Source organism: Filicampus tigris, chromosome 14, assembly GCF_054856515.1.
Source record: "Filicampus tigris isolate MCC_2025a chromosome 14, RoL_Ftig_1.0, whole genome shotgun sequence".
NCBI classification, from domain to species: Eukaryota; Metazoa; Chordata; class Actinopteri; order Syngnathiformes; family Syngnathidae; genus Filicampus; species Filicampus tigris.
Window position 1 is genome coordinate 19446473 of NC_141230.1, and position 22490 is coordinate 19468962.

A 22490-nucleotide genomic window follows, 5' to 3' on the forward strand; every position below is an offset into this window, starting at 1 on the left:
AATCATTGCTCTTCTTTGAGTTTTTTGTTTTTAAAAAGGTAGCAGTGTTTTACATGGATTATTGAATGTAAGCCAATGTAGTGATGCATTGAAATCGGAATCGAACCAAATCATTGGCCTCTGAATTCGAATTGAATCAAATCGTTGGCCTCTGAATCGGAATCGGATCGAATCGTGAGGTACCCATAGATTCCCACCCCTAGTAGGTAGGTTGGCAGGTAGGTTAGTATCCGATTAGTTCCACTTAAAAATATATATTTAGTGATAAGGTGTCCCTTATTTATTTTTCAGGGAGTTGGCAACCCGAGTCGCACTATGTATTGGTTTACATTGGATTGTGAAAGTGTACCTAATGAAGTGTCCAATGAGTGTACACTGAACCTCCAGTTATCATGGAAAATACATATCAGACCCATATATAAAAAGATTTTGATATTAAACTTATTAAAAAAAAAAAAAAAACATTATTTAAAGTATTCCTTACTGCATGTTGTCACTCTCTCGTCAGGGGAATGACCCTCAACATAACATCATCACTTTGAGCAGGTAACATATAGCGGGCATTCATTGAATATCATGATGTAAGAGCAAAATGTATCAAGCGGGAGGCGGGGTGCAGGTAATCTGTCCCACACACAGGCAGACATATTGGCGGTTAGCCTGACTTCAGCAGACCCCGCGACAGTTCTCATTACAGTCAGTCCGTCTTCAGGCCCAAAATTTCCCACAATGACACGTACACGCGCGCGCACCCGTACGTAGAAGGTGCAAATAAAGGAGGCCTCACACCGCCTCGAGTGCTAATGAAGGCGCATTAACTTACTACGAACACATTCCATTAGGAATTGAAAGGCTCATTTCCATTTTCGAAAGTCTGCCGCCACTGATCTCGTCGTCTTGACTATCGCATTGGAGGAATTCCCTCACACTTTACCGGCTGCGTCAAACACGCCGTGAATTTAAAAGAACCGTACTTGAGGCACTGCTTATCATGGAAAATGGAAATCCCCAATTCCAAAGGGAGACCACAAAGCAAATGATTATCTCGCCGAGAGAATAGCCACCGTGAAGTATCTCGCTGGATGAGCGGAAGAAGCAGCTGAGGACAGCGGAATTGTCAAAAGTGTTTGAAAGCGGAGCTCACAAGTGTACACTCGGGGGTGGGAATCACATTTTACAATCTCGTATTATCAACATTTTGCCAAGGCGAAGAGCGAAACGCCACATTTGACATCCCCTCCTGAAAGGAATTTGCAAATATGCATGGCTGCCAAAAAGAGGCGGCAAAACACTTAAAAGCGGAAGTCAACGCAAACATTTTTTTTTTTTTTTCAAGAATATGTTCTATACAAGCCCACTAGTTGAAACAAAGCATTCTGATAAATATTGCGTTTGTGGAATAAGAGTTAATCCACTCGTTTTTGGCCATCTCCGGGGGGCGGCCATTTTGTCTTCTGTCGACTGAAAATGACATCACAACCGCTCACAACGACCAATCGCGGCTGACCTGTTTTCTGAATCTGAGCCGTGATTGGTCGCTGTGAGCAGCGGTGATGTCATTTTCAGTCGACAGAAGACAAAATGGCCGCCCCCAGAGATGGCCAAAAACGAGTGCATTTCGATGCTTAATTTATATTCCACAAATGCAAATGTTTCAACTAGTGGGCTTTCATAGAGCATATTGGGAAAAAAAAAAGTTTGCGTTGACTTCCGCTTTAAAACTGAGAGGACCATAAAGCATCAACCATGTTCATATACACGCTAAAAAAAAATGCCGGGTTGTCTTCCTAACCCGCTCGCTGGGTAGCTGTGGATTTGGAGCAGATTGGGGTACTTTTACCCAAGGTTGGGTTCATTGATTTGACTCTGCAGATTTGGTTGAAGATTGGATTTGGGCGATTGGTTGCCCCTTTTCTGTACTGAAGTTGAATTAATTTCACATTCTTTGAAAATTTTGGTGGCCCATTAACCCATCAGTAAAACCTTTGTTGGATCCTAACCTTGACCCAACATGCTGGGTCAAATCCTCAACCCAATATGCTAGGTATAAAAAACCCGTCATTTGGAGCCGGTACTGAGTGGGCTCTTTCACCCGTTTTTTGGGTGACTTTTAAGCGTGCAGATAGAATGTACCCTAGAAATAAACGACTGTATTCAACTTTCAAAACATTTTCTATCCATCCTATGCCTCGAGAGACGCGAGATCCTGCGACGTTGATATTTCTTTCCCTGCCGTACATTGACGCTTAGCTCCATTTCTTCACCCAGTGGTGTTAAAATACATAGGTTGTAAATGACATGACCCGAAACCAAAATCAATCATCCGCGATGTATAAACGCTAACTGCTACTATTACCAGCGACGTACGCCACAGACGGCAAAATCAATGAAACGCAATCACGGGTTCGATAAGAAGCTCATTTGGCTGTCAGCTGGTAAACGATGACAAAGATCAATACCGTTCATATTTCACCTCCACGAATAGGTGCCGCGGCATTTCAGGCAAAGCCAAACAAAAATACCGCGGCGGATTTGAGCGGGCGTACTCACCCGTGGTCTCCACGATGCCCTCCAGTATCACCACGATTTCAAACTGCTCCGTTTGCATGGACCTCTGCGAGAGGTCGTAGAAGGGGCTTTTGGTGTCAATCACGTGACAGATGGTGAGCGGCGAGACCAGGAAGAGTTGGTCCGCCCCCGTGCTGAAGCCTACGTCCAGCTCCAACTGGTCCAGGGGAAGGAACTCGCCTTCGGGGGTCTGCCGAGACTGAGGGTGAGGAGACAAGGAAGCGCGTTTGTCATGTCATGAACAGCGAAAATCCATCTATAATTGACGCTAATTATGAATGCATTACAAAACAGAAACAAATAAAAATATCCCAAAAACATTCTTGAAAAGAAATGTACATAAACATCCATAAGCGTTTTTTTTCTACATAAAACGTGAGTTGGCTCTCATAAAAAAAAATTTTTGAAAAACAGCGAAAATATGTACTGTTTTATTCTTACTTTTAATAAAGGAAAATAGAACTGTGTTGTATAAAAAGACAATAAAACGTTGATGCAAAGAAATAAACTGCTTTGGGAAACAAATCCCGGTTTTTCCAAACCGTCAAATTTATCATTCACGATATACATCAATAATCATGCGCCAAGATGTACATTATAAAAAGAATTTACAGCTGCCGCTTTCTGTAAGCATAAAAAGCAGGATTACAGTGGATGACGTTCAATAATTTGGAAAAAATATACTTTCAGTTTTTTTCTTCTTCTTCTTTCATATTTACACCGTCTCAATCTAAATAAGTATGCTGTCATCAAGTGGTCAAAAGTAGAATTACACCCAATACAAACGAGCGTTTGACCAAAATAGTTATTGACTGTATTAAAAAAATCAAATAAAAATCTGCCAAATAGCAGGCAGCGAACGTGAAAGGGTTTTTCTGTATTTGTCCTTTATGACATGTCCATGGCTGCCCGTTTAATTTTCATCAACCTATCGTGTAATTGGTCATCAATAATTTCATGTTTGAGAGATGAACTTGATTAAATCAAGAAGAATTTGTACAACATCTGCTCGACTTCACATTTAATCCGTTCGCGCTGAAACAACTCGAGGCAATCAAGGTTTCTATGCTGAGACATCATCACGTGTTGAGAGCACATGTGGAAAACTTGACAAATGTGCCGTTTGCATGTTTCTTGTGTCACCGTGGCGACTGGTTAGCGCATCCGTCTCACAGCTAAGAGGTTGTAGGTTCAAATCTGTCCTCTGGCCTTCCTGCGTGGAGTTTTTCCCTTGGTTCACCGCATGGTTTCCTCCCAAATTCCAAAAACATAACCGAACACTCAAACTCAATCTGTAAATGTGAATTTGCCCTGGCCACATTTTAACAATAAATGAAGTTGCATTCGATCCTAGTACAATTTCGTTAAATTAACTATAATACATGATGTTGTCCCAAACGAAATACACAATATAGCTGCCTAATACTTAAAGAAAAACCATTTCATTATAAGGGAATTCTTTCCATGATTTAATTTAATTGAAAGAGCCCCCCCCCCCCTCCCCAGTGTTATATGCGAAATGACGCTGCAGATATTGTGTAAATTGCTTTTGATTGGAAGAATGCGGTTATGGATAATGTCAAAATGTTATATTTACTTGGCAAAACCGAATTATGTATCAACAACACATATCCTAGCTGTAAAAAAAAAAAAAAAAAATGTTAAGAAGACTTATCACACCAGCTCCACTGTTTTGTTTACAATAATAAAGTATTTGTACTTGGTTAGTTCCCGCCAGCGGTCTCCGGCGCACGCCAGGGGCATGCGTCCAAAGACTTGCGACGCTTGCGCGACTCACTTTGAGCAGTTTGCAGCGGATCTGCGCCGAGACCATATGGCTGTTGCGCAGGTTGCCCACCCGGAACATGAGCGTGAGCTTCCCGTCACGCATGGAGATGGCGGCGTGCTCGCTGAACATGAGCGTCTCGGCTCTCTTCTTGGGCTGGGACATCTTGATGAACATGCAGCCGATAAGGAAGGCGTCCACGATGGAGCCCAGGATGGACTGGAAGAGGAAGAGGATGATGCCCTCGGGGCACTTGTCCGTGATGTAGCGGTAGCCGTAGCCGATGGTGGCCTCGGTCTCGATGAAGAAGAGGAAGGCCGAGGGAAAGTTGTACACGTTGGCCACGCACGGCGTGTACTTGTCGTTGTGCGCCTTGTTCAGGTCCCCGCGGACGTAGGCGATGAACCACCACATGGACGCCATGAAGAGCCAGGCCACCGTGTAGGTGAGGATGAAGATGAAGAGGTTCCAGCGCCATTTCAGATCCACCAGGGTGGTGAACAGGTCCGAGAGGTACCTGCTGGTCTCGCCCCCCAGGTTGCCGTGCTGGACGTTGCAGCGGCCGTTCTTGTCCACGAAGCGCTGCCGCTTGCGCTTCTTCTCCGCCGGCGCCTGGTTGCCGAAGCCAGAGCCGCTGGATGAGGTGGTCACTACCTGGTAATCGTCCCCGAATTTCTTTCGGAGTGCAGACATACTACGGAAGAAAACAAGATGCAGTGAGAAAATAATAATAGTGGTGAGGAGACAAATAAAAGTCCGCCGGTGTGAGTTGCCGCCGCCGCCGCCGCCGCCGCCGCCTCCTCCTCCACCACCGCCTCCTCCTCCTCCAGTGTCCGTGCGCAAAGACGAAAATAAAATAAAAAGCAGGGGGGCGGGGGTGGGGGGGGGGGGGTGAATAAAAAGTGCGCTGCCTCGCTTGCCTTCTGCTCACACCGTCCTCTTTCTCCACGCGCGACTCCCGCTGCGCCCCGCAGCCATGAAATAATCACCAGGGCGCGTGTACTTGCACAAGCCGGCCGAGGGAAGCCATACGAGACGCGAGAGGGAGGGACGGAAAACAACAAATTACGCACAACAAGCTAAGGTGTCCACTTCTTGCCGCTTCCTCATCACAGGACAGAACTTGCTCAAACGCAAATAGCTCCAAATCCGAATCCACGCGCTTCCGCGCAGTCCTAAAAGCACCGCGTAATGAGCTGGTTTGCCAGGATCGGGGAGGAAAACTCGGCGCGCGCTCGCCGCCGCGGGCTTAATCGCTCTCGCTCTCTTTCTGCAGTCCCGCTTCGGACCGGGCGGGTGGAAACGTGCATCCAAATGGTTTAGTTGGTCCACTTTGTCATTCTCTCCTCTTTCAAGCAAACGTGGAGTGGACTCTCATGACGATGTCCTCCTCCTCTGCTGCTTTCTTTCCATCTGACTTCTCGGCGAGCTGCTCCTGCGCACTCGCACACGCCGCCAGTGATGCGTTCACTGGCTTCTGGCGGTGGCACAATGACAGGCGATCGGGTGGGAGGTAAAGAGGGGGGGGGGGGGGCAGTGTGGAACAACACACAGGCGCAGAAAGTGGAAGGGATTCGTTCTGATTGAAAAGTGGATCATTGACTGTTAATAAAGTGAGCTGAGGCTGCATGGCGAGCTGTTTGGTAAATATTCGCCTCACAGTAATGGGGTGGAGGTTCGAATCCAGGCTCCAGCTTTTGTTCTCCGTATTTATTCCAGCGTCCACCACATTCCAGAAAAATGCCAATCAAGTTTATTGAAGATTAAATCGCATGGTGTAAAGGGCTGCTCGATTTTGAGGGGGTGAAAAAAAATAGTAGTCAGGATTATTTTGGTAATAATTGAAATCACGATTATTCAAACAAGCTTTTATTTATTTGGTACAAAACAAGAAAGTGTTTAAACGTAAACAACATAAAGACAAATAAATGTAGGTAAGTTTTCCTTTTGGACCAAACACAATTCATAGTTATGAAATATAAAAAAAGGTGCAAATGTGTACATTCAACAATGATTTCCTTCCGTAAACAAACAGTGTGTTGGATATAAATGAATGTAAATAATCGTTTTTCACGATTATGCCAATTTTGTAATCATAGAGCGTAATTGTACTTGAATTTCGATTAATTGCACATCCCAAATTGTGTATCTCCAATTGAGTTGTAATGGTTCTAAGTCACATTAATGGTCACATTGGGTTCATTTTAATATATCAGAAACACGTCATTTGAACAGGGTTGTGTAGCAACAAACCCATTCAACACTCGCATTCACATCTATGGACAACATGAATCAGTTTGTTGTGAAATGGATGGGAGAATGTTCTCAACTCCTGTTTCCATAGTCGTGAGATGTTGAGCAGAGTAATGCTCAGGAATTGGAAGTCATGATTTCTCAACTTCCCATAGGTGATGTCATTCATTCATCTAGCTAGGAAAATTAACCTCTATAATTTGCAGGGAAGTAATAATACAATTTGTCAGCATATTTGTGCCAGAAAACCTGTTGGATTGGACCAACTCCCCAATTTGACCACTTTTGGGGCATTCTGACTTTGGGGTTGAGTAAGTTGCGCACTACAACAAAAGCCAAAAAGCTCATGAAGCGCCAAAGGTATTTTACTGGCTGCAGAAGAGAAAATCATAAAAGAAGTCCCGCGGCGTTACATAAACGGTGGAGCCCAGAGAAGGAAAAAGAAAATATGGAATCACAGTGACATTGCTGAGGACCAAATCCGGAGGTCCTTCCAAAATGGATGAAAAGATGAGACAAAATCAGGTCAGGGAGGCTCCGAAGAGGCCTGCGGGATCACTGAGGAATTGTTGGCAAGTAAAGGCTGTGTCCTACATGTGACAACAAACATTCAATTTTATTAATATCTCTGTGTGAGGTCGCAAGACAGAAGCCGTCCCGGACTGAATACATTCAGCTGAAATCCCCCCCAAAAAAATCACAAATCACTTTTACAAATGAACTGGACACATTATACAGCATATTCTCTTTTTTTTTTTTTTTTTTTTGCCGTTAGCTTTACTAACATATATTGTGGTCTATTTTTTTTTTTTTTTATTTTTTTTTTTACCAAATCCACTTGCAACATCTACTGTACGTGTTGCCAAGCAGACGTGTCCTCTCTGGTGACAAATGCACCGTGTTTACAGCTGCTTTTTTGTCACCTGTGCAAAACAACCTCTAATGACCCCCAAGCCCCTCCCCCCGCATCCCGTGGCAGCGTGCACTAGACTAGCATTATCCCATTAAGCCCTCACACAAGGTCCTGGCGGAGCGCTTTGAGGGAAGGGCTGCTGTCACTCTCGCTGAGAAAAACTCGACGAAATCTCTGTAGACAAGGTGCCGGGTGTAGCGGCCACAAAGGAAAACAGGCCACGCTGGAGTTATCGGGCGGGAGCTGGCTACAGTCGAGACTCTCCAGGTTGGCTCAAGTCACACGAGCGAGTCTTCAGTCTGGAACATCAAGGGCTCGGTTATCTCTGCTTTTAGAGAGAAGGGCAGGCCGGCGGATCTGCGAGGGGGAGGGCTGCACTGCTGTGGGAGTGTTCACAACCGACATCAATCATGGCCAATCAAAGTGACTCCTTTTATTCCCTTTAAAAGTGACAGGCTGCTCGCGCAGGGCGGAAGCACAACTGCGCCCCGCGCCCCCCGACCAACTTTTGGAATCCAAATGTTAGGGCTGTGCAATTAATCGAAATTAAATTACAATTACGATTATTACACTCCACGATTACAAAATTGGCATAATCGTAAAAAACAATTAATATGCATTTATACCCAACGCACTGTTTGTTTACACAAGGAAATCATAATTGAATTGATCCATTTGCCCCCTTTTTTTTTAATTTTTATTCTATAATAACTAATTTTATCCATTTTGTTCGGTCCAAAAAGGAACTTAGACTTTCAAAGACAAGTATTTGTCGGTATACTTTTTTACGCTTAAACACCAAAAAAATCAAAATAATCGACTTCAGTTATTACCAAAATAATCGTGATTAATATATTTTTCATCATCGAGCAACCCGACCAAATGCTCAGCACCAAAGACGTGTTTTCATGTCTTTTACGTTTTTAATGGAGGAGTGTCTGGTGCTGCCATACTGTGAATAATGAGGCACAACTGCCAACAGATTTCAGAATTGAGTTCAGCCCTGTTTTTGAGCGCACACAATGAACGAGGTTACGATCACGTACTGTAATGGCAAGGATACGCTCGAAGACATGACGTATACGTTTTTTGCGGTATTTGGATTTTGCGCAGCCAAAGACACATGACAAAGACCAAGATCGCCGCACTATATCGTGGCGTGTTGTACCCTACGAGACGTGTTGTGGCAGTGTTACTCTTTGCGAACGCCATAATCGCCTCATCAATAAATCAATGATGACGGCCACTTAGATATCAAACAAGAAAGTGGTTGCTATGGAGATATACGGGTATAGAAACAGCCATTCCAGTCTCATTAGATGAATAAATCAATAAACAATCCAAGTGACTTACGCGGCCACAAGGCGGGCTGGCCTCTTTGCACAGATGAGAAAATGAACCCACGGATGCGTCTTCAGTTGTTTATTTCCTTAAATGTCAACCTGGATCGGGTTGGTTTTTGTGCTATTTTTAAACAATATTTGGATCCCTTCTCTGGCGATCGATATCCGACAAATCCTCCTACGACCGCGGCCTGTTTTTTTTTTTTTTTTTTTTTCCTTTTCTTCTTTTATCCATTGTCCGGTCTGACAGCGAAACAGTCCAAATTGGAGTTTGGAGACCCAAATAAATGATTGCATAGCAGGTTGGAGAAATGTTGAGGCCCTTCTTCAGACAGCAGGTCATCCTAATTGCCAGGTGAACGTTGCAGTTGAGCACAACTTTTTATAATGAGTTTGCGAGAGGGGAAGTGGGTCATTCGGTAAGCATTGTGGGTGGCGGGGAAGCTATTCACATATTTGCGCAGCAAAAAATAGGGCTATTAGTCAGGACTGGCCAACGGGCAGCCGGCACGCTCAGCGTGCAGCGGCAGCTCTCTGCTGATATACTCATTAGACGTGTCTTCCAATTGTCGGATGCGCACGCATCAGAAGGATGCAATTAGCGCAGGCAGACGGTCAACCGCGCAATCTCGCAAATGGGTTCTCAAAAAGAAGCCGATGATAATAAGTAGCCCGACATATGACAAAATACACTTTTCACACTGTTTTTATTTATTTATTTATTTTTAATAAATGTTGAAAAACAGTGTCGCTGACCTGAAATGCAAAGTCAAGAAGATGGACTCTGTTTGTTAAAAGGGACAGCATCTCACACGCAAACATTTTGGGGCTGAGCCGTCTGATCGGAAAATTGGGCAAAGTCGGCCAAAATTCTTCTTATGAATGAAACTGTTACTTTGGAATAATATGACTTCAGTCAGAGTCAAAAGTAGTCCTCCAAAATAATTACTTGAGTAAGTGTACAGTGAGCAAACTACTGAAAGTTCTGAGTAACATCTGGTTTATGTTTTTTGTTTTTTTCAAACGGCACCAGACTGTCAAATAGTTTGAAATCTAAAATAGGAATGTGTCGATTCAAATATTGCACAACAAAATTGTTTTAAATCAATCATGTATTTTTAAATTAACTTTGTTGACGCACGTGAAACAGCACAAATAGGCTCACCAAGCGGAGATGAATCATTATATATGTGTGGAAGAGTGGGGGCTCGAACGTCTTGATAAAAATGTTTGAACGTTTTGGTAAAACGTAGGCTAAAAACATAGCTTTTTTTTTTTTTTCACCCTAACCCTAATAGTACATTCGATTGACATGGAATGTCGACATTTTAGGCAGATGACGTGGATGTTCTTTTTCCGTCTATCCGTTCATTTTCTTTCCGCTTGTCCTCTGTCGGGGGGGGGTCACGGGTGGTTTCCAGTAAATGTAGATGCCACATTTCACATAAAGTGACTTTATGTTTGTGGGGCTGCGCAAAGGCTGCGTGCGGTCACATGCTTGCCTGCCTCCATTCGATTGGTCGAATGGAGTCAAATCTCACTTGCAGTTATGTTTGTCTGGTGACATTCATTATCATAATTCATAATTAGAATTAACAATGCATTCATTGACGGCCGTATAAGAGATCCCGTCTTTCACAATAAGTGAACTTATCGCCTGCCACTGACAGCTATGCAAAAGTCCAAAATCCATTTGAACTGGGCTGGCAATGACTGATGTCGCCCTTATTAAACTTAACTAAAAAATAAAAAAAATACAGAAATCATAATGAAGCAAAAATGTTGGTGGTTATCATCTTGCTTTGGGGTGCCTCCTCTTTCTTTCATTTGTTCGAAGAGAAGCCTTTTCAGCACACTTTTGACCGAACCCCCACCGGCTGTGTCTGTGACAGCTGAATACAAGGAGGAGGTTCATGCCGGGGCTTGTTCCTGTCACACGCCAGGAGGCAGCTGATGTGAAACACGGTGCCCTAAACTGGACTCTATGCAGATGAGCTGTTCGGGCGGGAAGGAAACGTGTCTATTGTTACGCGAACGGGGATTGTAGGGTGTTATGTTTTGATCCCAGTTTATGATGTATGATTGAAAATGTGGCTGCGAACGGGTAGACTATAGGACAGTTTAACCCTGCCCTAAAGTTGACTTCATCAGGCATACAGTAACCATGATGAGGGTAAATAGATGGATGGGGGGGGGGCACAACCACAACACTGCACATCACCAAGGAACAGCATACAGTGAAGACAAGATGAAAGGAATTATGAACAGTTCCAAATCGCAGTTAGTGTTAGCACTGAACCTTCAGGCTTCTGATAGAAAGCAAAAAGTCAGGAAAAGCCTACTAGAACACACTCAAATGTATTTGGAGTTGGACGCATTTTAAAATGGCGGCACTTTGAATGTGATTGGCTCATTTTCAAAGCATCCACATCACGGCTGTGAGGGTGTGCACACTTGTGCAATTTCCACATTATTTTTCTCGTTTTTTTTTTTTTTTTTAACTCCCCTTGATTTTTATTTTTTAATTTCTATGGAGTTGTCCAGTTTCTGATTTATCATGGTCTCTTTTTTTTTTTTCCCCCTTTTCTTCAGTTTTCTTCATGAGCACAAAAAAAAATGTTCCTACAAATATTTTGTTCAATTCAATTGAGTTGATATTCAGACCGCAATCTTTTATTGTACATTGGTGGAGGTCTGCTGTCTACTGCCTTTTTTTTATTCTTTTGAATTATTTTTCTTTTTTTTTCTGGTCCAACCGTCTTTACTGGCAGTAAGCGTCTTCTTCTTCTTCTTGAATCAATCGCAGTAGCCCGGTCCAACTTTCGTCCGGCAATAATGACAAATACTTTGATGTCCGTCTGTAACCCACTGAACAAAAATAACCCCTGATGGGCGGATGTGGAGGGGATTGATTTGTTAATCCAATCAGGGCAAAGTAGAACATGAGATGCACTTGCGCTCCTCTTAGAATCAGCCGTCGTCGGAGGTCATTCTCCGAATGGATCGGCAATCATATCGGACAATCTTTCTCTCATTTTTCCGGCTTCCGTTGTAATCTTCACCTGCGGGCAACATAAAACGTCTGCTTTCACTAAAAAGTCTGCCTGACTTATTTTATGATTGATTTGTACCTTTCGATATGAACAACGGTGTGCTTTTGACACATTATTGTTATCAAACAATCCAATTTCACAGTACCGGTAAATTATTTCTCTCACTTCAACCGTGTACCCCCCCCCCGTGCGCTACCCAACCAGTTCTTATTAGTTGTCGAAAAAATAGCGACGCGGCTTTTGAGGCAAAGCTCTTGCAGGCCGACGATTGATTACGACACAATTACCGCTGAAAGCGTCAAGGCCCCTCAAGCCAATCACTGCTTTTGTCCCCTAATGGAGATTATCGCATTGGAAATGCTTGCAAGGGCCACATCCATCCTTCAAATGGATTGGAAACCACACAAGAGCACGCGGCAGAAAACGCTGCTTTCGTACACCCCGCGCGGCCTCGGATGTGTCGCGTCGTGGGGACCTGGCACGGAGATCCCAAATAGCGGCCGCTAAATTGACAGATATGGACGCACTTATCTATTTTCCTGTTAGCGCAGGACTGGATCCCCGAGGAATGCCGGGATACCATCGACCTTACCGATGTTCCGATTAGAAACCGAATGCATTGACGCAACCGAAAAGCTTCCCTGGTTCTCCGACGGGACAATTAGTTGCAGGACGTTGTCTGCGGAGCCAATAGGAAAAACGGCGCGGCGTTTGATGATCCTCCCCTCCCTCCTGAGCTGCCTCGGCCCATGATTGGAATCACTTAGTTGATGGACCTTGTTATATCGAAGCCGGGGAGAAACAGGCTGTACGGCATACGCTCAAGCACATCAAAGGCAATTGGCGAGATGGGACACAAAATGTACAGCGCGGCGTTTGGAGTCGAGGCACGGAAAGTATTTAAAGCGGTCTGGTGGAGGCAGCTTAATGAGACAATGGCGGTGTGAAAAGGGGGAGGGGCCATTCCGTTTTCCTCAGTCTACTTGTGACATTTTGAGGATGGGCATAAAAGCCACCGGTCGACTTTTGATTGACGGCGCGGGGTCGAGAGTTGGATTGAGGTTACGTTGCATAGCCAGAGAAATGGACTTCTTGGCAGCAGTTGGCATTGCTGATTCACTCGCAACCAGTTTCAGGAGTGACTGAAAAGCGCTTCCTCCTGGCCGCGCTCGCATTCCGGGCTGGAACGGAAAGTGGGAGTCTGAGGAAGTTTGGTCCGTTGGGGATCAACTTGGCCAATCTCTCAGTAAAAAAGGCAAATACCGCACTTTTATGTGCTTGGTGGTTGGGAATCAGTTCTGCTGACAAAAAAAACAAAAACAAAAAAACACATCTTCCGTGTCCGATGTTTTGCATGAGGAGGATAACAATTTGAACACGTTTATCCTGAGTGTAATTTGACTCATTCACTGCCAGACATTTTCAGACGCTCTTTTACCGTAATGTTTGAAAAAATATATAAATACGTTCCTGAGATTGAGTGGCTGACTGTGAAAAGACAAGTAAATTCGTCAATGGCAGTGAATGAATTAATGGATTGTATCGGTAGTGATTCTGGAGGCTAACAACTCATCTTTGCTATACAAATTAAATCCAGTGACCTATGACCTGTTTTTCTATTTCGTGTTTTGATCCCAGCTTGAAATTAGAATTTGACATTTTGACCTTTTGCATTTTTTTTTAAATCAGGTTTTTTTTTTTTTTTATTGCCAATTGAAAATGTAAAGGGAAAAAAAACCCTTTAAATGTAAATATTATAAATAACTTCCACCTTCATGCAATTCAGTAAGGACTCTTCCGGGATGTATTGCAGCATGCACTAGCTCCGTGGTTTCTCTTTTGAAGGCCGCAACTTCTGCTACAAAAAAAAAAAAAAAAAAAATCACCTTACTGAAGGATAAACCTATTTATCAACGACGCTCTTATTGGCTGATATTGGTTTTGTAGACGGCCGCCGGCGAGTTGCAAAAAAAGGTGTCATTCATCAGTGGAGCAGGCTGATCTGTATCTCTTTAAATGCATCAACTGCTGCTGCTGTCAAACTTATCAAATGAAGCGGTAAACTCTAAACACCATCATCGTTTGATTGGAATTTTCAAGCTGATACCGATGTTATTGAAGTGACTTGGATTAGCTTGGTGGATGCCCGTAAAAGCCTTCATTCAAAAGACAAATCAAATGAGGCGATTGGGGCTCGACTTTCTGAAGAGCAAAAGGTACACAATCCCTTTCAAATATGAGCTGCCGCTTTATATAAACGACAAGCGTTCAGTCGCCGCGGTGAGACGCTGTGATCATGCTCCGCCTTGGCGAGAGCCCCAGTGAGCCAAACAAAGTCCAAGATAAGGCCTCCATTAGGGCTATTATTTCAAAGCAGCGCACCCTTAATGGACTCCCCTGGTCCGGCCGCAGGCCAGCTATATCTTATCCTCGCAGGCCTAGTTAAGCAGCCTGGGTTTTGCTTCGTACAGGTGTGAGGTTGTTTGAAACCGCAGCCAGTCCCAACGGAGCGCCTTTGGGGAGCGAGGTGAGGCACTGATGTGTTGTCAGCTCTGCAGCGACTATTAATAGTTCCACAGTACCGCCGCTTTGGAGAGCTTTACCTTGTAAAGTGGAGAGGTTATTCGCGTGATGGGGGGGGTAATTAAAAAGGGAAAAGTCGTTTGGCGCTACTTTTTAGGAAACAACAGCGAGAAAAGTTGGAATACGACTGACGAGTAGATTTTGTAAACAAAAGCCGTTATTTAAACGATACTTAAAGCGGAAGTCAACCAAAAACATATTTTTTTCAAGAATATGTTCCCAGCAGGCCCACTAGTTGTGGAATATGAGTTAAGCAGCAAAATGCACTCGTTTGTAGCCATCTCTGGGGGCGGCCATTTTGTCTTCTACCGACTGAAAATGACATCACAACTGCTCACAACGACCAATCGCGGCTGACCTGTTTTCTGAATCTGAGCCGTGATTGGTCGTTGTGAGCAGTTGTGATGTCGTTTTCAGTCGATAGAAGACAAAATGGCCGCCCCCAGAGATGGCTAAAAACGAGTGGATTAACACTTATTCCACAAACGCAATATTGATCAGAATGCCCTGTTTCAACTAGTGGGCTTGCATAGAACATATTCTTGCCTTGACTTCCTCTTTAAGTAATTTGGCATCTTTTTTTTTTTTTTTTTTTTTGTTTTTTTTGACATTCCGCCAGCATTCTGCCGGTATAAAAATTGTGACAGGGCGACAGCCAGGGTGACACCTTTGAAAATGGCAAACACCGGAAAACACCGGAATGCCAGAACCGTTGTTTGACTTCTCACGCCTACCGCCACTGTTCTGTTGAAAATAGCGTTGCCGACTGAAAAGTAATTGAAACGAGATGTGTCAGAAAACTTCCAGGACTGGCTTCACCGAAGTCATATTCCTAACTAGAATTAGGAACTATTTACGGGCTGATGATTTCAAAACTTGTCATCCATCAATTTGTTGATATAAGGCAATCATACATTTCTATGGGTTCACAGTTGTAACGGCCCTCCGAGGGACACCAAAACTGTGATGTGGCCCGTGACAAAAATGCTTTCATTTACAAATATTCACTTTTCATTTATTTTTTAATGAAAGCTTTATTTTTCTCCAAAAAGCCAGACCGTACAAACAGACGTCACATCAGGACCAGTACACTGAAACAATACATTCTAATTCCATGCATTTAAGTGAATGGAAAAAAATAAATAATAATAAATAGGAGTGTTATGACGAAATTTTGGTCTAAATGCCAAGCAGGCACTTAGCAGGGGTTCAGTCTTCAAGCAGCGTTCATATTAGCTCACCATTTTGCAAAATGATAGTAAAGGAATATTATGGAAGGCACAGCCATTCAAAGGTACTATTCAGCGCCCGATTTGAAAAATGTTTGAAAGAGATATATGTGTTCAGAGTTCAACTTGTACAAACTTGGTTTCATCCACATGTATAATTGGTCAAATGATATCACCTGCTGTACTGTAATCCCGTTTTTGAGGGCAGTGCTCAAGACGGAACTTCAGACACACGGTTTGAATTAGTCGGAAAGACTTTTCCCGTGCTTTGCTGCCATTTTGTTTTGCCGCAAAGTACACGTGAGCTCAGCAGTTAAGTCTTGACTGTCCACGTGAGAATAATACTGTCTATGAATGCGGTCATTACAGTTACCACTAATTTTTATATCAAAAGGGAGGCATCTATTTTGGAATGCTCACCACCATTCAAAGAGTTGAGGCCGCTCTTTGAGGAAATAAAGCAAATGGTAGCATTTTTTTTTTTTTACGTCTTAAAATAAGGAAGGGCACACAGACTTTTTTGTTTTGTTTTTTCAAAAGTAAATGCTAACCAAAGTGCGATGTCAATAACGAGTTCATTAAAAAAAACAAAATGTTTTAATTCATGTATAATGTGCATTTGTATTCGCATCAGTTTTTGATCCAGGACGCACACATTACTGAAGTTGTTGTTGAAATAATCAAATATACAACCCTCCAAATAATTCAAAGCAGACACGTCGCTGAGCGGCAGGCGGCTACCGCGCTGTTGAAAAATGTTCAAAGTCGAATAAGGACAGCTGATCGACGGCTGACTTTTTAATTGCAGTTGTGCTTCGGGGAGCTCATAAGACATTTCTCAACGATATGTTCCAAAAAGGTTCACAGTGCATCTCCTAGCAACAACTACCTTCAAACATCACTCAACAGTTGCCATGGCAAATAGTTACAGTACCCAGAAACATGATTTTGCCGCAAGTCCACTCTGTGTTTTGCTTCTTCTGTCACTTTGCTCTTACCTTGTTGTCTTGTTCCCCTTCGGGGGCTAAAGTTAGCAAAGCGGCGAGCACCTGGGAGCTCTTGGTAATCAGCTCCCAATCACTTCCCGCTGTGCTCCGCATGCACATCAGGAGGACGCCAGATTGTTCCTTTTGTTCCTTTGTATGAGCCAATGGGACTTTTTTTTTTTTTTTTTTTCATTGTGTTTCTTGTTCTGTGAATTTTGGACACGTTCCTGGCAACTCTTGCGCCCTCTTCCTATCACAGTAAGTAAATATTTTCCTCGTCTCCTCCTTTTGTTGTGGCGCTTCTGTTTTCCACCCACCTTGCACCATAACTTTCAGTTAGTTGTTTCCAGGGTTTTTTTTCTCTCTTTTGCACTTAAAAGTGTTATTTTATTTCCTTAGTTTTTGCATTAAAGCCTTGGGATGCACCAATACCAAGACAAGTATCGGTATCTGTGTCGATACTGTATGTCTGTACGTGTACTCATAGTAATGCTACATTTAAAGCGGCACTCAACCCAAACATATTTTTTTAAGAATATGTTCTATGCAGGCTTACTAGTTGGAAAAAAAGGCATTGTGATTAATATAACAACCAATCACGGCTCACCGGTTTTCTGAAGCTCAGCTATGATTGGTCCTGAGCACCTGTGATGTCATTTTCAGTCGACGAAAGTGACAAAATGGCCGCCCCCTGAGATGGCCAAAAAACGGGTGGACTTTTCTGCTTAAATCATATTTCATATTAATCATAATGCCTTTTTTTTTCAATTAGTAAGCCTGCATAGAACATATTGTTGAAAAAAAAAAATAGGGTTTGGTTGACTTCCACGTTAAGGGAAATGCATGGCAAGACTATTGGGAAAACATACAGTTGGTTGTTAAAATGGCAGCAATGACAAGTTATTACTCCCAAAATTGAGTGAACATAAGCAACGTTCAGGCGAGGGTTTTTTTCCATCACAATTTCAACATGTATTGGCATGATCAAGTATTGATACATGTACTGGATCTGACAAAAACAATGGTAGTGGTGCATGCCGAACAAAGACGGTTGCCTTATGACAACACCGTTGCTGCTTTGGGATCGGACCTTAACATCCAAACTGTTTTAACTCAATACGTGTCTATTCTCACACCCCAAACGATATGGAAATATAGCTGATACGTCATAAGCAGATATTTGGGGGAGGAATTGTCAAATATTGATTTTGATATCTGCCGTCAATATCCCGCGTTCCCTGGACAGTTGACAGTTTCACCGACATGAACGGAGGATGATTTGTTTTCACATCAACGAGGATCGTATCGGTGGATTTATGGTCTCGCACATTTAAATACAGACGCTTCCTTAGTCATTTGCTTGTCCAGCAGCAAAGCAGCGTTTTTTACTAGCAGGGTACGTACACCCAGCAGCAGATTTAATTGCCGTTTCTGGAGCTTGTTATGTAGCCCGAAGGGCAGCGTCTCTTGAACCTGAAGTGAGCTGTAAAAGGAAAGTCCTCCATAGTGCAAGATGACCCGGCGGCTTTCTCTCTAAATGACGGCGGAGGCAATTAGCACGAGGCGTAAGGCTGGAGCCACCTGATGAAGGCGCGGAGAAACCGTACTCGGTGCTACGACGGCAGAGTGGCCGAGGAATCAGACACTCAGGGTCATGTTGCGCAGCAGCCACTGCTGGGAGCGGCTTCCGCTGCAGTCCCTTAGGGTGGGGACCATCTTGTCCTCCTCCAAGGGCATGTCCAAACACTGGTTGCTGTTCACGTGCAGCAGGGTGAGCCTCTGGAGAGAGAAAAAAAAAAAAAAAAAAAAAAGGAAACAGCCCTGTCATCGATGCAGATGTTTTTTTTTTTTTGTTTTTTTTTTTATGGCTTGTCCTGTGCGGAGTTCACTGGAAAGCTGGAGTCTGTCCCAGTTGTCTTTAGGTGAAAGGCAAACTGCAGTACAGCGTTAGCGAACCAGCCCGGGACCCCCAAAACCGCTCCATCCACGCAGTGATAACACAAACTGCCGGTCGGGGTAGGTTTCACTGAGCTGTTGTTGCAGGTTGCACTGTTTTGACGCCATGTTTACTATTGTGAGCCAGTACAGACATGGGCGCCGCCATCTTACCGTATCTGACTGTCAATCACAAATCTAACATGGCCGTGGTGAGATTTGCGATTGTTTGAGCGTGAGCATGTGTAGCAGGGGCGGAGCCACGGGTGGGCCTGGGTGCACCCAGGCCCACCCAGATTGACCGACTGCCCACCCAGTGAGATTCATGATTCTTCTTATTATTTTTAATTATTATTAAATGATCTTTTCATTTGCGTTTTGTTGTGTTTTTTATTTTTATTTTTATTGAAAATTTAGAATGGCATAATTGTGGTTGTCTTAGGACAGATCTGAACTTCATATTCAGTTTGTCATTTTATTTGAATATATGAGACAAATATTTAGGCCCACCCAGATTTTTCCAGACCCACCCATGAGCCACGTTCTGGCTCCGCCTCCGATGTGCAGGCTGAACTTTCAGCTCGCAGTATTTTGCTGTAGTTAGGCAGAAATGAACCGCTCATCATCGTAATTAAAGAGACGAAACCCTGCAATAAATATTTTGCATACTGTAGACTGTATTTGCCTCCAAATATTTTTTTTTTTGCCAGGTCAGTCACAAATATAATGTGGAACTTCTGTCTAGAGTAGACGCACAACAGGCTTTGTACAGTGCCTCGTTGTCCGCCATGAGTGCGTGCATTGGTATGGAAAGATCGTGGAAGAGCAAAGGGAAGAAAAAAAAAAAAAAATCCATCGTGACGGCCACTTTACGGGGACTTTAAAGAAAAAACAAATGAAATCATTTTGCAAGATCTCTGATGAAAGAGCCCTGCCGTTAAGTTGTATTCATTTAATTTATAGTCAAAGTCTTTTCCATCTCAAATGTCATGCCTTCACAAGGTCGCTCTCCCAAATAGACTTAGTGGTCCTTCTCTCCATATTGTGCTTACCCAGCCTCTCTTTTCTGCCGTCATTTCCCTCGCATGCACCAGAGGAGGGAATAAGAGCTTTTAAAATGTCCAGACGAGAAAAACAGAGCTGATGTGATGAGTTAAGCTTAAGCGCAGCATGAGAATGTTGCTCGCGTCGTCTTGAGCTCAGGGGCCCGCCAACAAGCTGAGCGGAGCATTTAAGTGAATTCTCTCAAGAAGTAATTCACAATTTCAGTCCCCCACCGGAGTAGCTTCACTTGACAGAATCGCAAGCGGTGCCTCGGCTCGGGAAAACAATTTTGGCCACATACGATTTGCACATGACTGTCGTTTTAGGCATTTTTTTTGCATTCATGCGCTTTTAGTTTTGAAACCGCTCCCCCCGGCTTTTTACAATCCGTACACTGGTGTGAATATATCCTTCACCTTGAATATTTTTAATCACTTCGACACCTTGTGTTTTAAACAGACTTGGCCAGCAAAATGATTCTTTTTCTTCCCCGCCACGTCGTCGCCGACATGATCAAACTGGCATTTGGGCTCTTCATTATAGCGGCGTTGTGCTTTGACATCTTCATTAAAGTGAGATTGCGCTTGAACTGTTGGGGGATGACTCAAAGCAATGTGCACACAGAGACACTTGAGCTATGTTTGCACTCGGGTCATAAAACACCAGAGCCGAACCTTGTCTGCCGGGATACAAAGAAGTGCGCACACATGATGAAGTTGGCCGTGCGGAGCTTTTTACACAGCGCCTTTGTTCAAACAGAAGAATAAAGAGAGCAGGTGTTGTACAATATCACACAGCTTCAAAATGACCCCCCCCCCCACCCCCACCCCTCAAAAGGTGAAAAGGAGAAAAGCACTCAGTCGAACGCGGATCAAGTTAAAAAATATATACGGGTACGGTATTAGTTTGTTTGTCTAACCACATTGTGACAAGCGGCAGTTTCTGCAAAGCAAAGCAGCAGATGCCAAGGATTTTTTAAAATCTTTTTCTTTTTTAAATGTATGAGCAGCTTTCATCGAAATTTTTTTTTCATTTTTAAAAAAAAAAAATGATTTTTTCGGGTCTTTTGCGAAGCTGGAACAGATTAATTGGATTTCCATTCATACCAATGGGGAAAGATGATTTGACATGCAAGTGATCGATAAGAGTGGAATGGATTAGTTGCATTTCCATTTTGGTTTGAGAAGGGGTTCATAGAAAAAAAAAAAAAAAATCCTAACCCCAGGTTCCACTGGATTTAAAGAGGAAGTCAACCCCAAAATGTTCTCGACAAGAATATGTTCAATGCAGGCCCTCTAGTTGAAACAAGGCATTCTGATTAATATTGCATTTGTGGAATATGAGTTAGTATTAATATTAATCAGAATGCCTTGTCTCAACTAGTGGGCCGGCATTGAACATATTCTTGAAAAAAAAAAAATGGGGTAGACTTCCTCCTTAACTCATATTCCACAAACGCAATATTAATCCGAATACCATGTTTAGACTAGTGAAGACGCATATAGAACATATTATTGCTAAAAAAAAATTTGTGGGGTTGACTTCCTCTTTAAAAAGTAAAAAAAAAAAAAAAAAAAGGATAGAGTTGTTTTTTTTAATCAGCAGCTAATGTTTGACACAAAAGCCTGCATATCTGAGTGGTGACATTGCTGCCAGAATGTCATTTTTTTTTGCTCCCCGGCCTTTATGGAGGCTTTTCCGCAATAATGAGAGCAGCATCCTCGAGATGGAGATGGCAGCGGAATATTGCAGCAGAGGGAGAAAAAAAAAATCTTTCCAGGTTTAAAAAAAAAAAAATAAAATAAAAAATATGGAGGTCCTGTCCTTTGCTCATAATTATTTCATGTCCCCTCTCGGGGGAAGAGAAAACTCTCATCTCAGCCTCCCGGCCAACCAAGGCAGTGTCTTCGGCCGAATGTGTGCGCAGCTGAGGCCGGCTAATTAAATGAGGCCAGGTTCCGACCGTAAGCCCCAGCTGGGGAACATTATCCTCCGTCGCCCGGCAGCTCACAGGACCCGGGCTGAAAAAAGGCTTTTCTGTGTAAACGTGCGCTTGCGCTCGTGTCGACTTAAGGAAGGGCCGCTCGGCGAAAACGACCGCTTCTTTTGTCCCGCCCCCCTCGCTCGGCGGTGCCTACCAACAACCTCATTTGTTCCAACCGGCGCTCGGAGCTCTCCCTCTTGTTGTGCCGGCTGTGCTACGAGGAACTAAGAGTGAAAACCAATTCGGGCCATCAAACAGCAGGTCACTTCACGACTGACTCTGACACACACTAGCAGCCATGGGAGCTCCTTACCCAATTTACCCAGCCCGGACACAAAAACGCAGCCAGTGAAATTGCTCTTTCCGTCTTTTTTCGTTCCCTTCTAACCACACAACAAAACACCATTCAGACTCCCAGTAACACAGCGGGGGAGGGGGGGGGGGGGGGCAAACAGAGCTGGAGAGACACCTGGCTGCAAAGACAAAAACAGACAAATGCTGCATGTAAATGAGCAGGCAGAACGCCGCTGATAATTGCCACGCGTTGGTTTTATAACGCGCGCGCGGCCTACAGCGTGCACAGCTGCCAATAGACGAGAGGCCTGAAGGGCCTCGGTCCACAAAAGGCGCGGTTCAAAATGAAGGATCACTTCAAAAGAACTCGTCAACAATGGTCAGCCCCCTTTCAATCAACCTCGCGCGCAAACGATAATGAGCTAAAAATAAACACGCCCTCCGCCGTCGCGGGCGTCGCTCGCTCGCTTGGCAGCCAGCGGATTTTCGGCATGAGATATTTTGATGGAAAACAAATGT

The 22490-nt window shown here is 43.7% G+C and overlaps 2 protein-coding genes across 8 annotated transcripts in view; both read right to left on the reverse strand.

Annotated features, from left to right (window-relative positions):
• kcnj3a (potassium inwardly rectifying channel subfamily J member 3a) overlaps positions 1–16853 on the reverse strand; it is a 42495-nt gene extending 25642 nt beyond the window's left edge. Inside the window, exons 1-3 of one of the 3 annotated variants that reach the window (XM_086052568.1) lie at positions 16727–16853; positions 4367–5048; positions 2551–2767 (exon numbers count right to left, since the gene is read on the reverse strand). In XM_086052568.1, the coding sequence (XP_085908694.1) occupies positions 2551–2767; positions 4367–5047 (898 nt within the window). In that variant the 5' untranslated portion in view covers position 5048; positions 16727–16853. Of the gene's footprint in view, positions 1–2550; positions 2768–4366; positions 5049–5274; positions 5806–8873; positions 8993–16726 lie in introns of those variants that run through there. The other 2 variants (XM_086052569.1, XM_086052567.1) reach the window with 2 other exon arrangements.
• The window catches only part of galnt13 (polypeptide N-acetylgalactosaminyltransferase 13), a 30040-nt gene continuing 23858 nt past the window's right edge, over positions 16309–22490 (reverse strand). For 2 of the 5 annotated variants that reach the window (XM_086052566.1, XM_086052561.1), the window contains one exon: positions 16309–18493. In XM_086052566.1, the coding sequence (XP_085908692.1) occupies positions 18353–18493 (141 nt within the window). In that variant the 3' untranslated portion in view covers positions 16309–18352. The remainder of the gene's footprint in view (positions 18494–22490) is intronic. The other 3 variants (XM_086052560.1, XM_086052559.1, XM_086052565.1) reach the window with 2 other exon arrangements.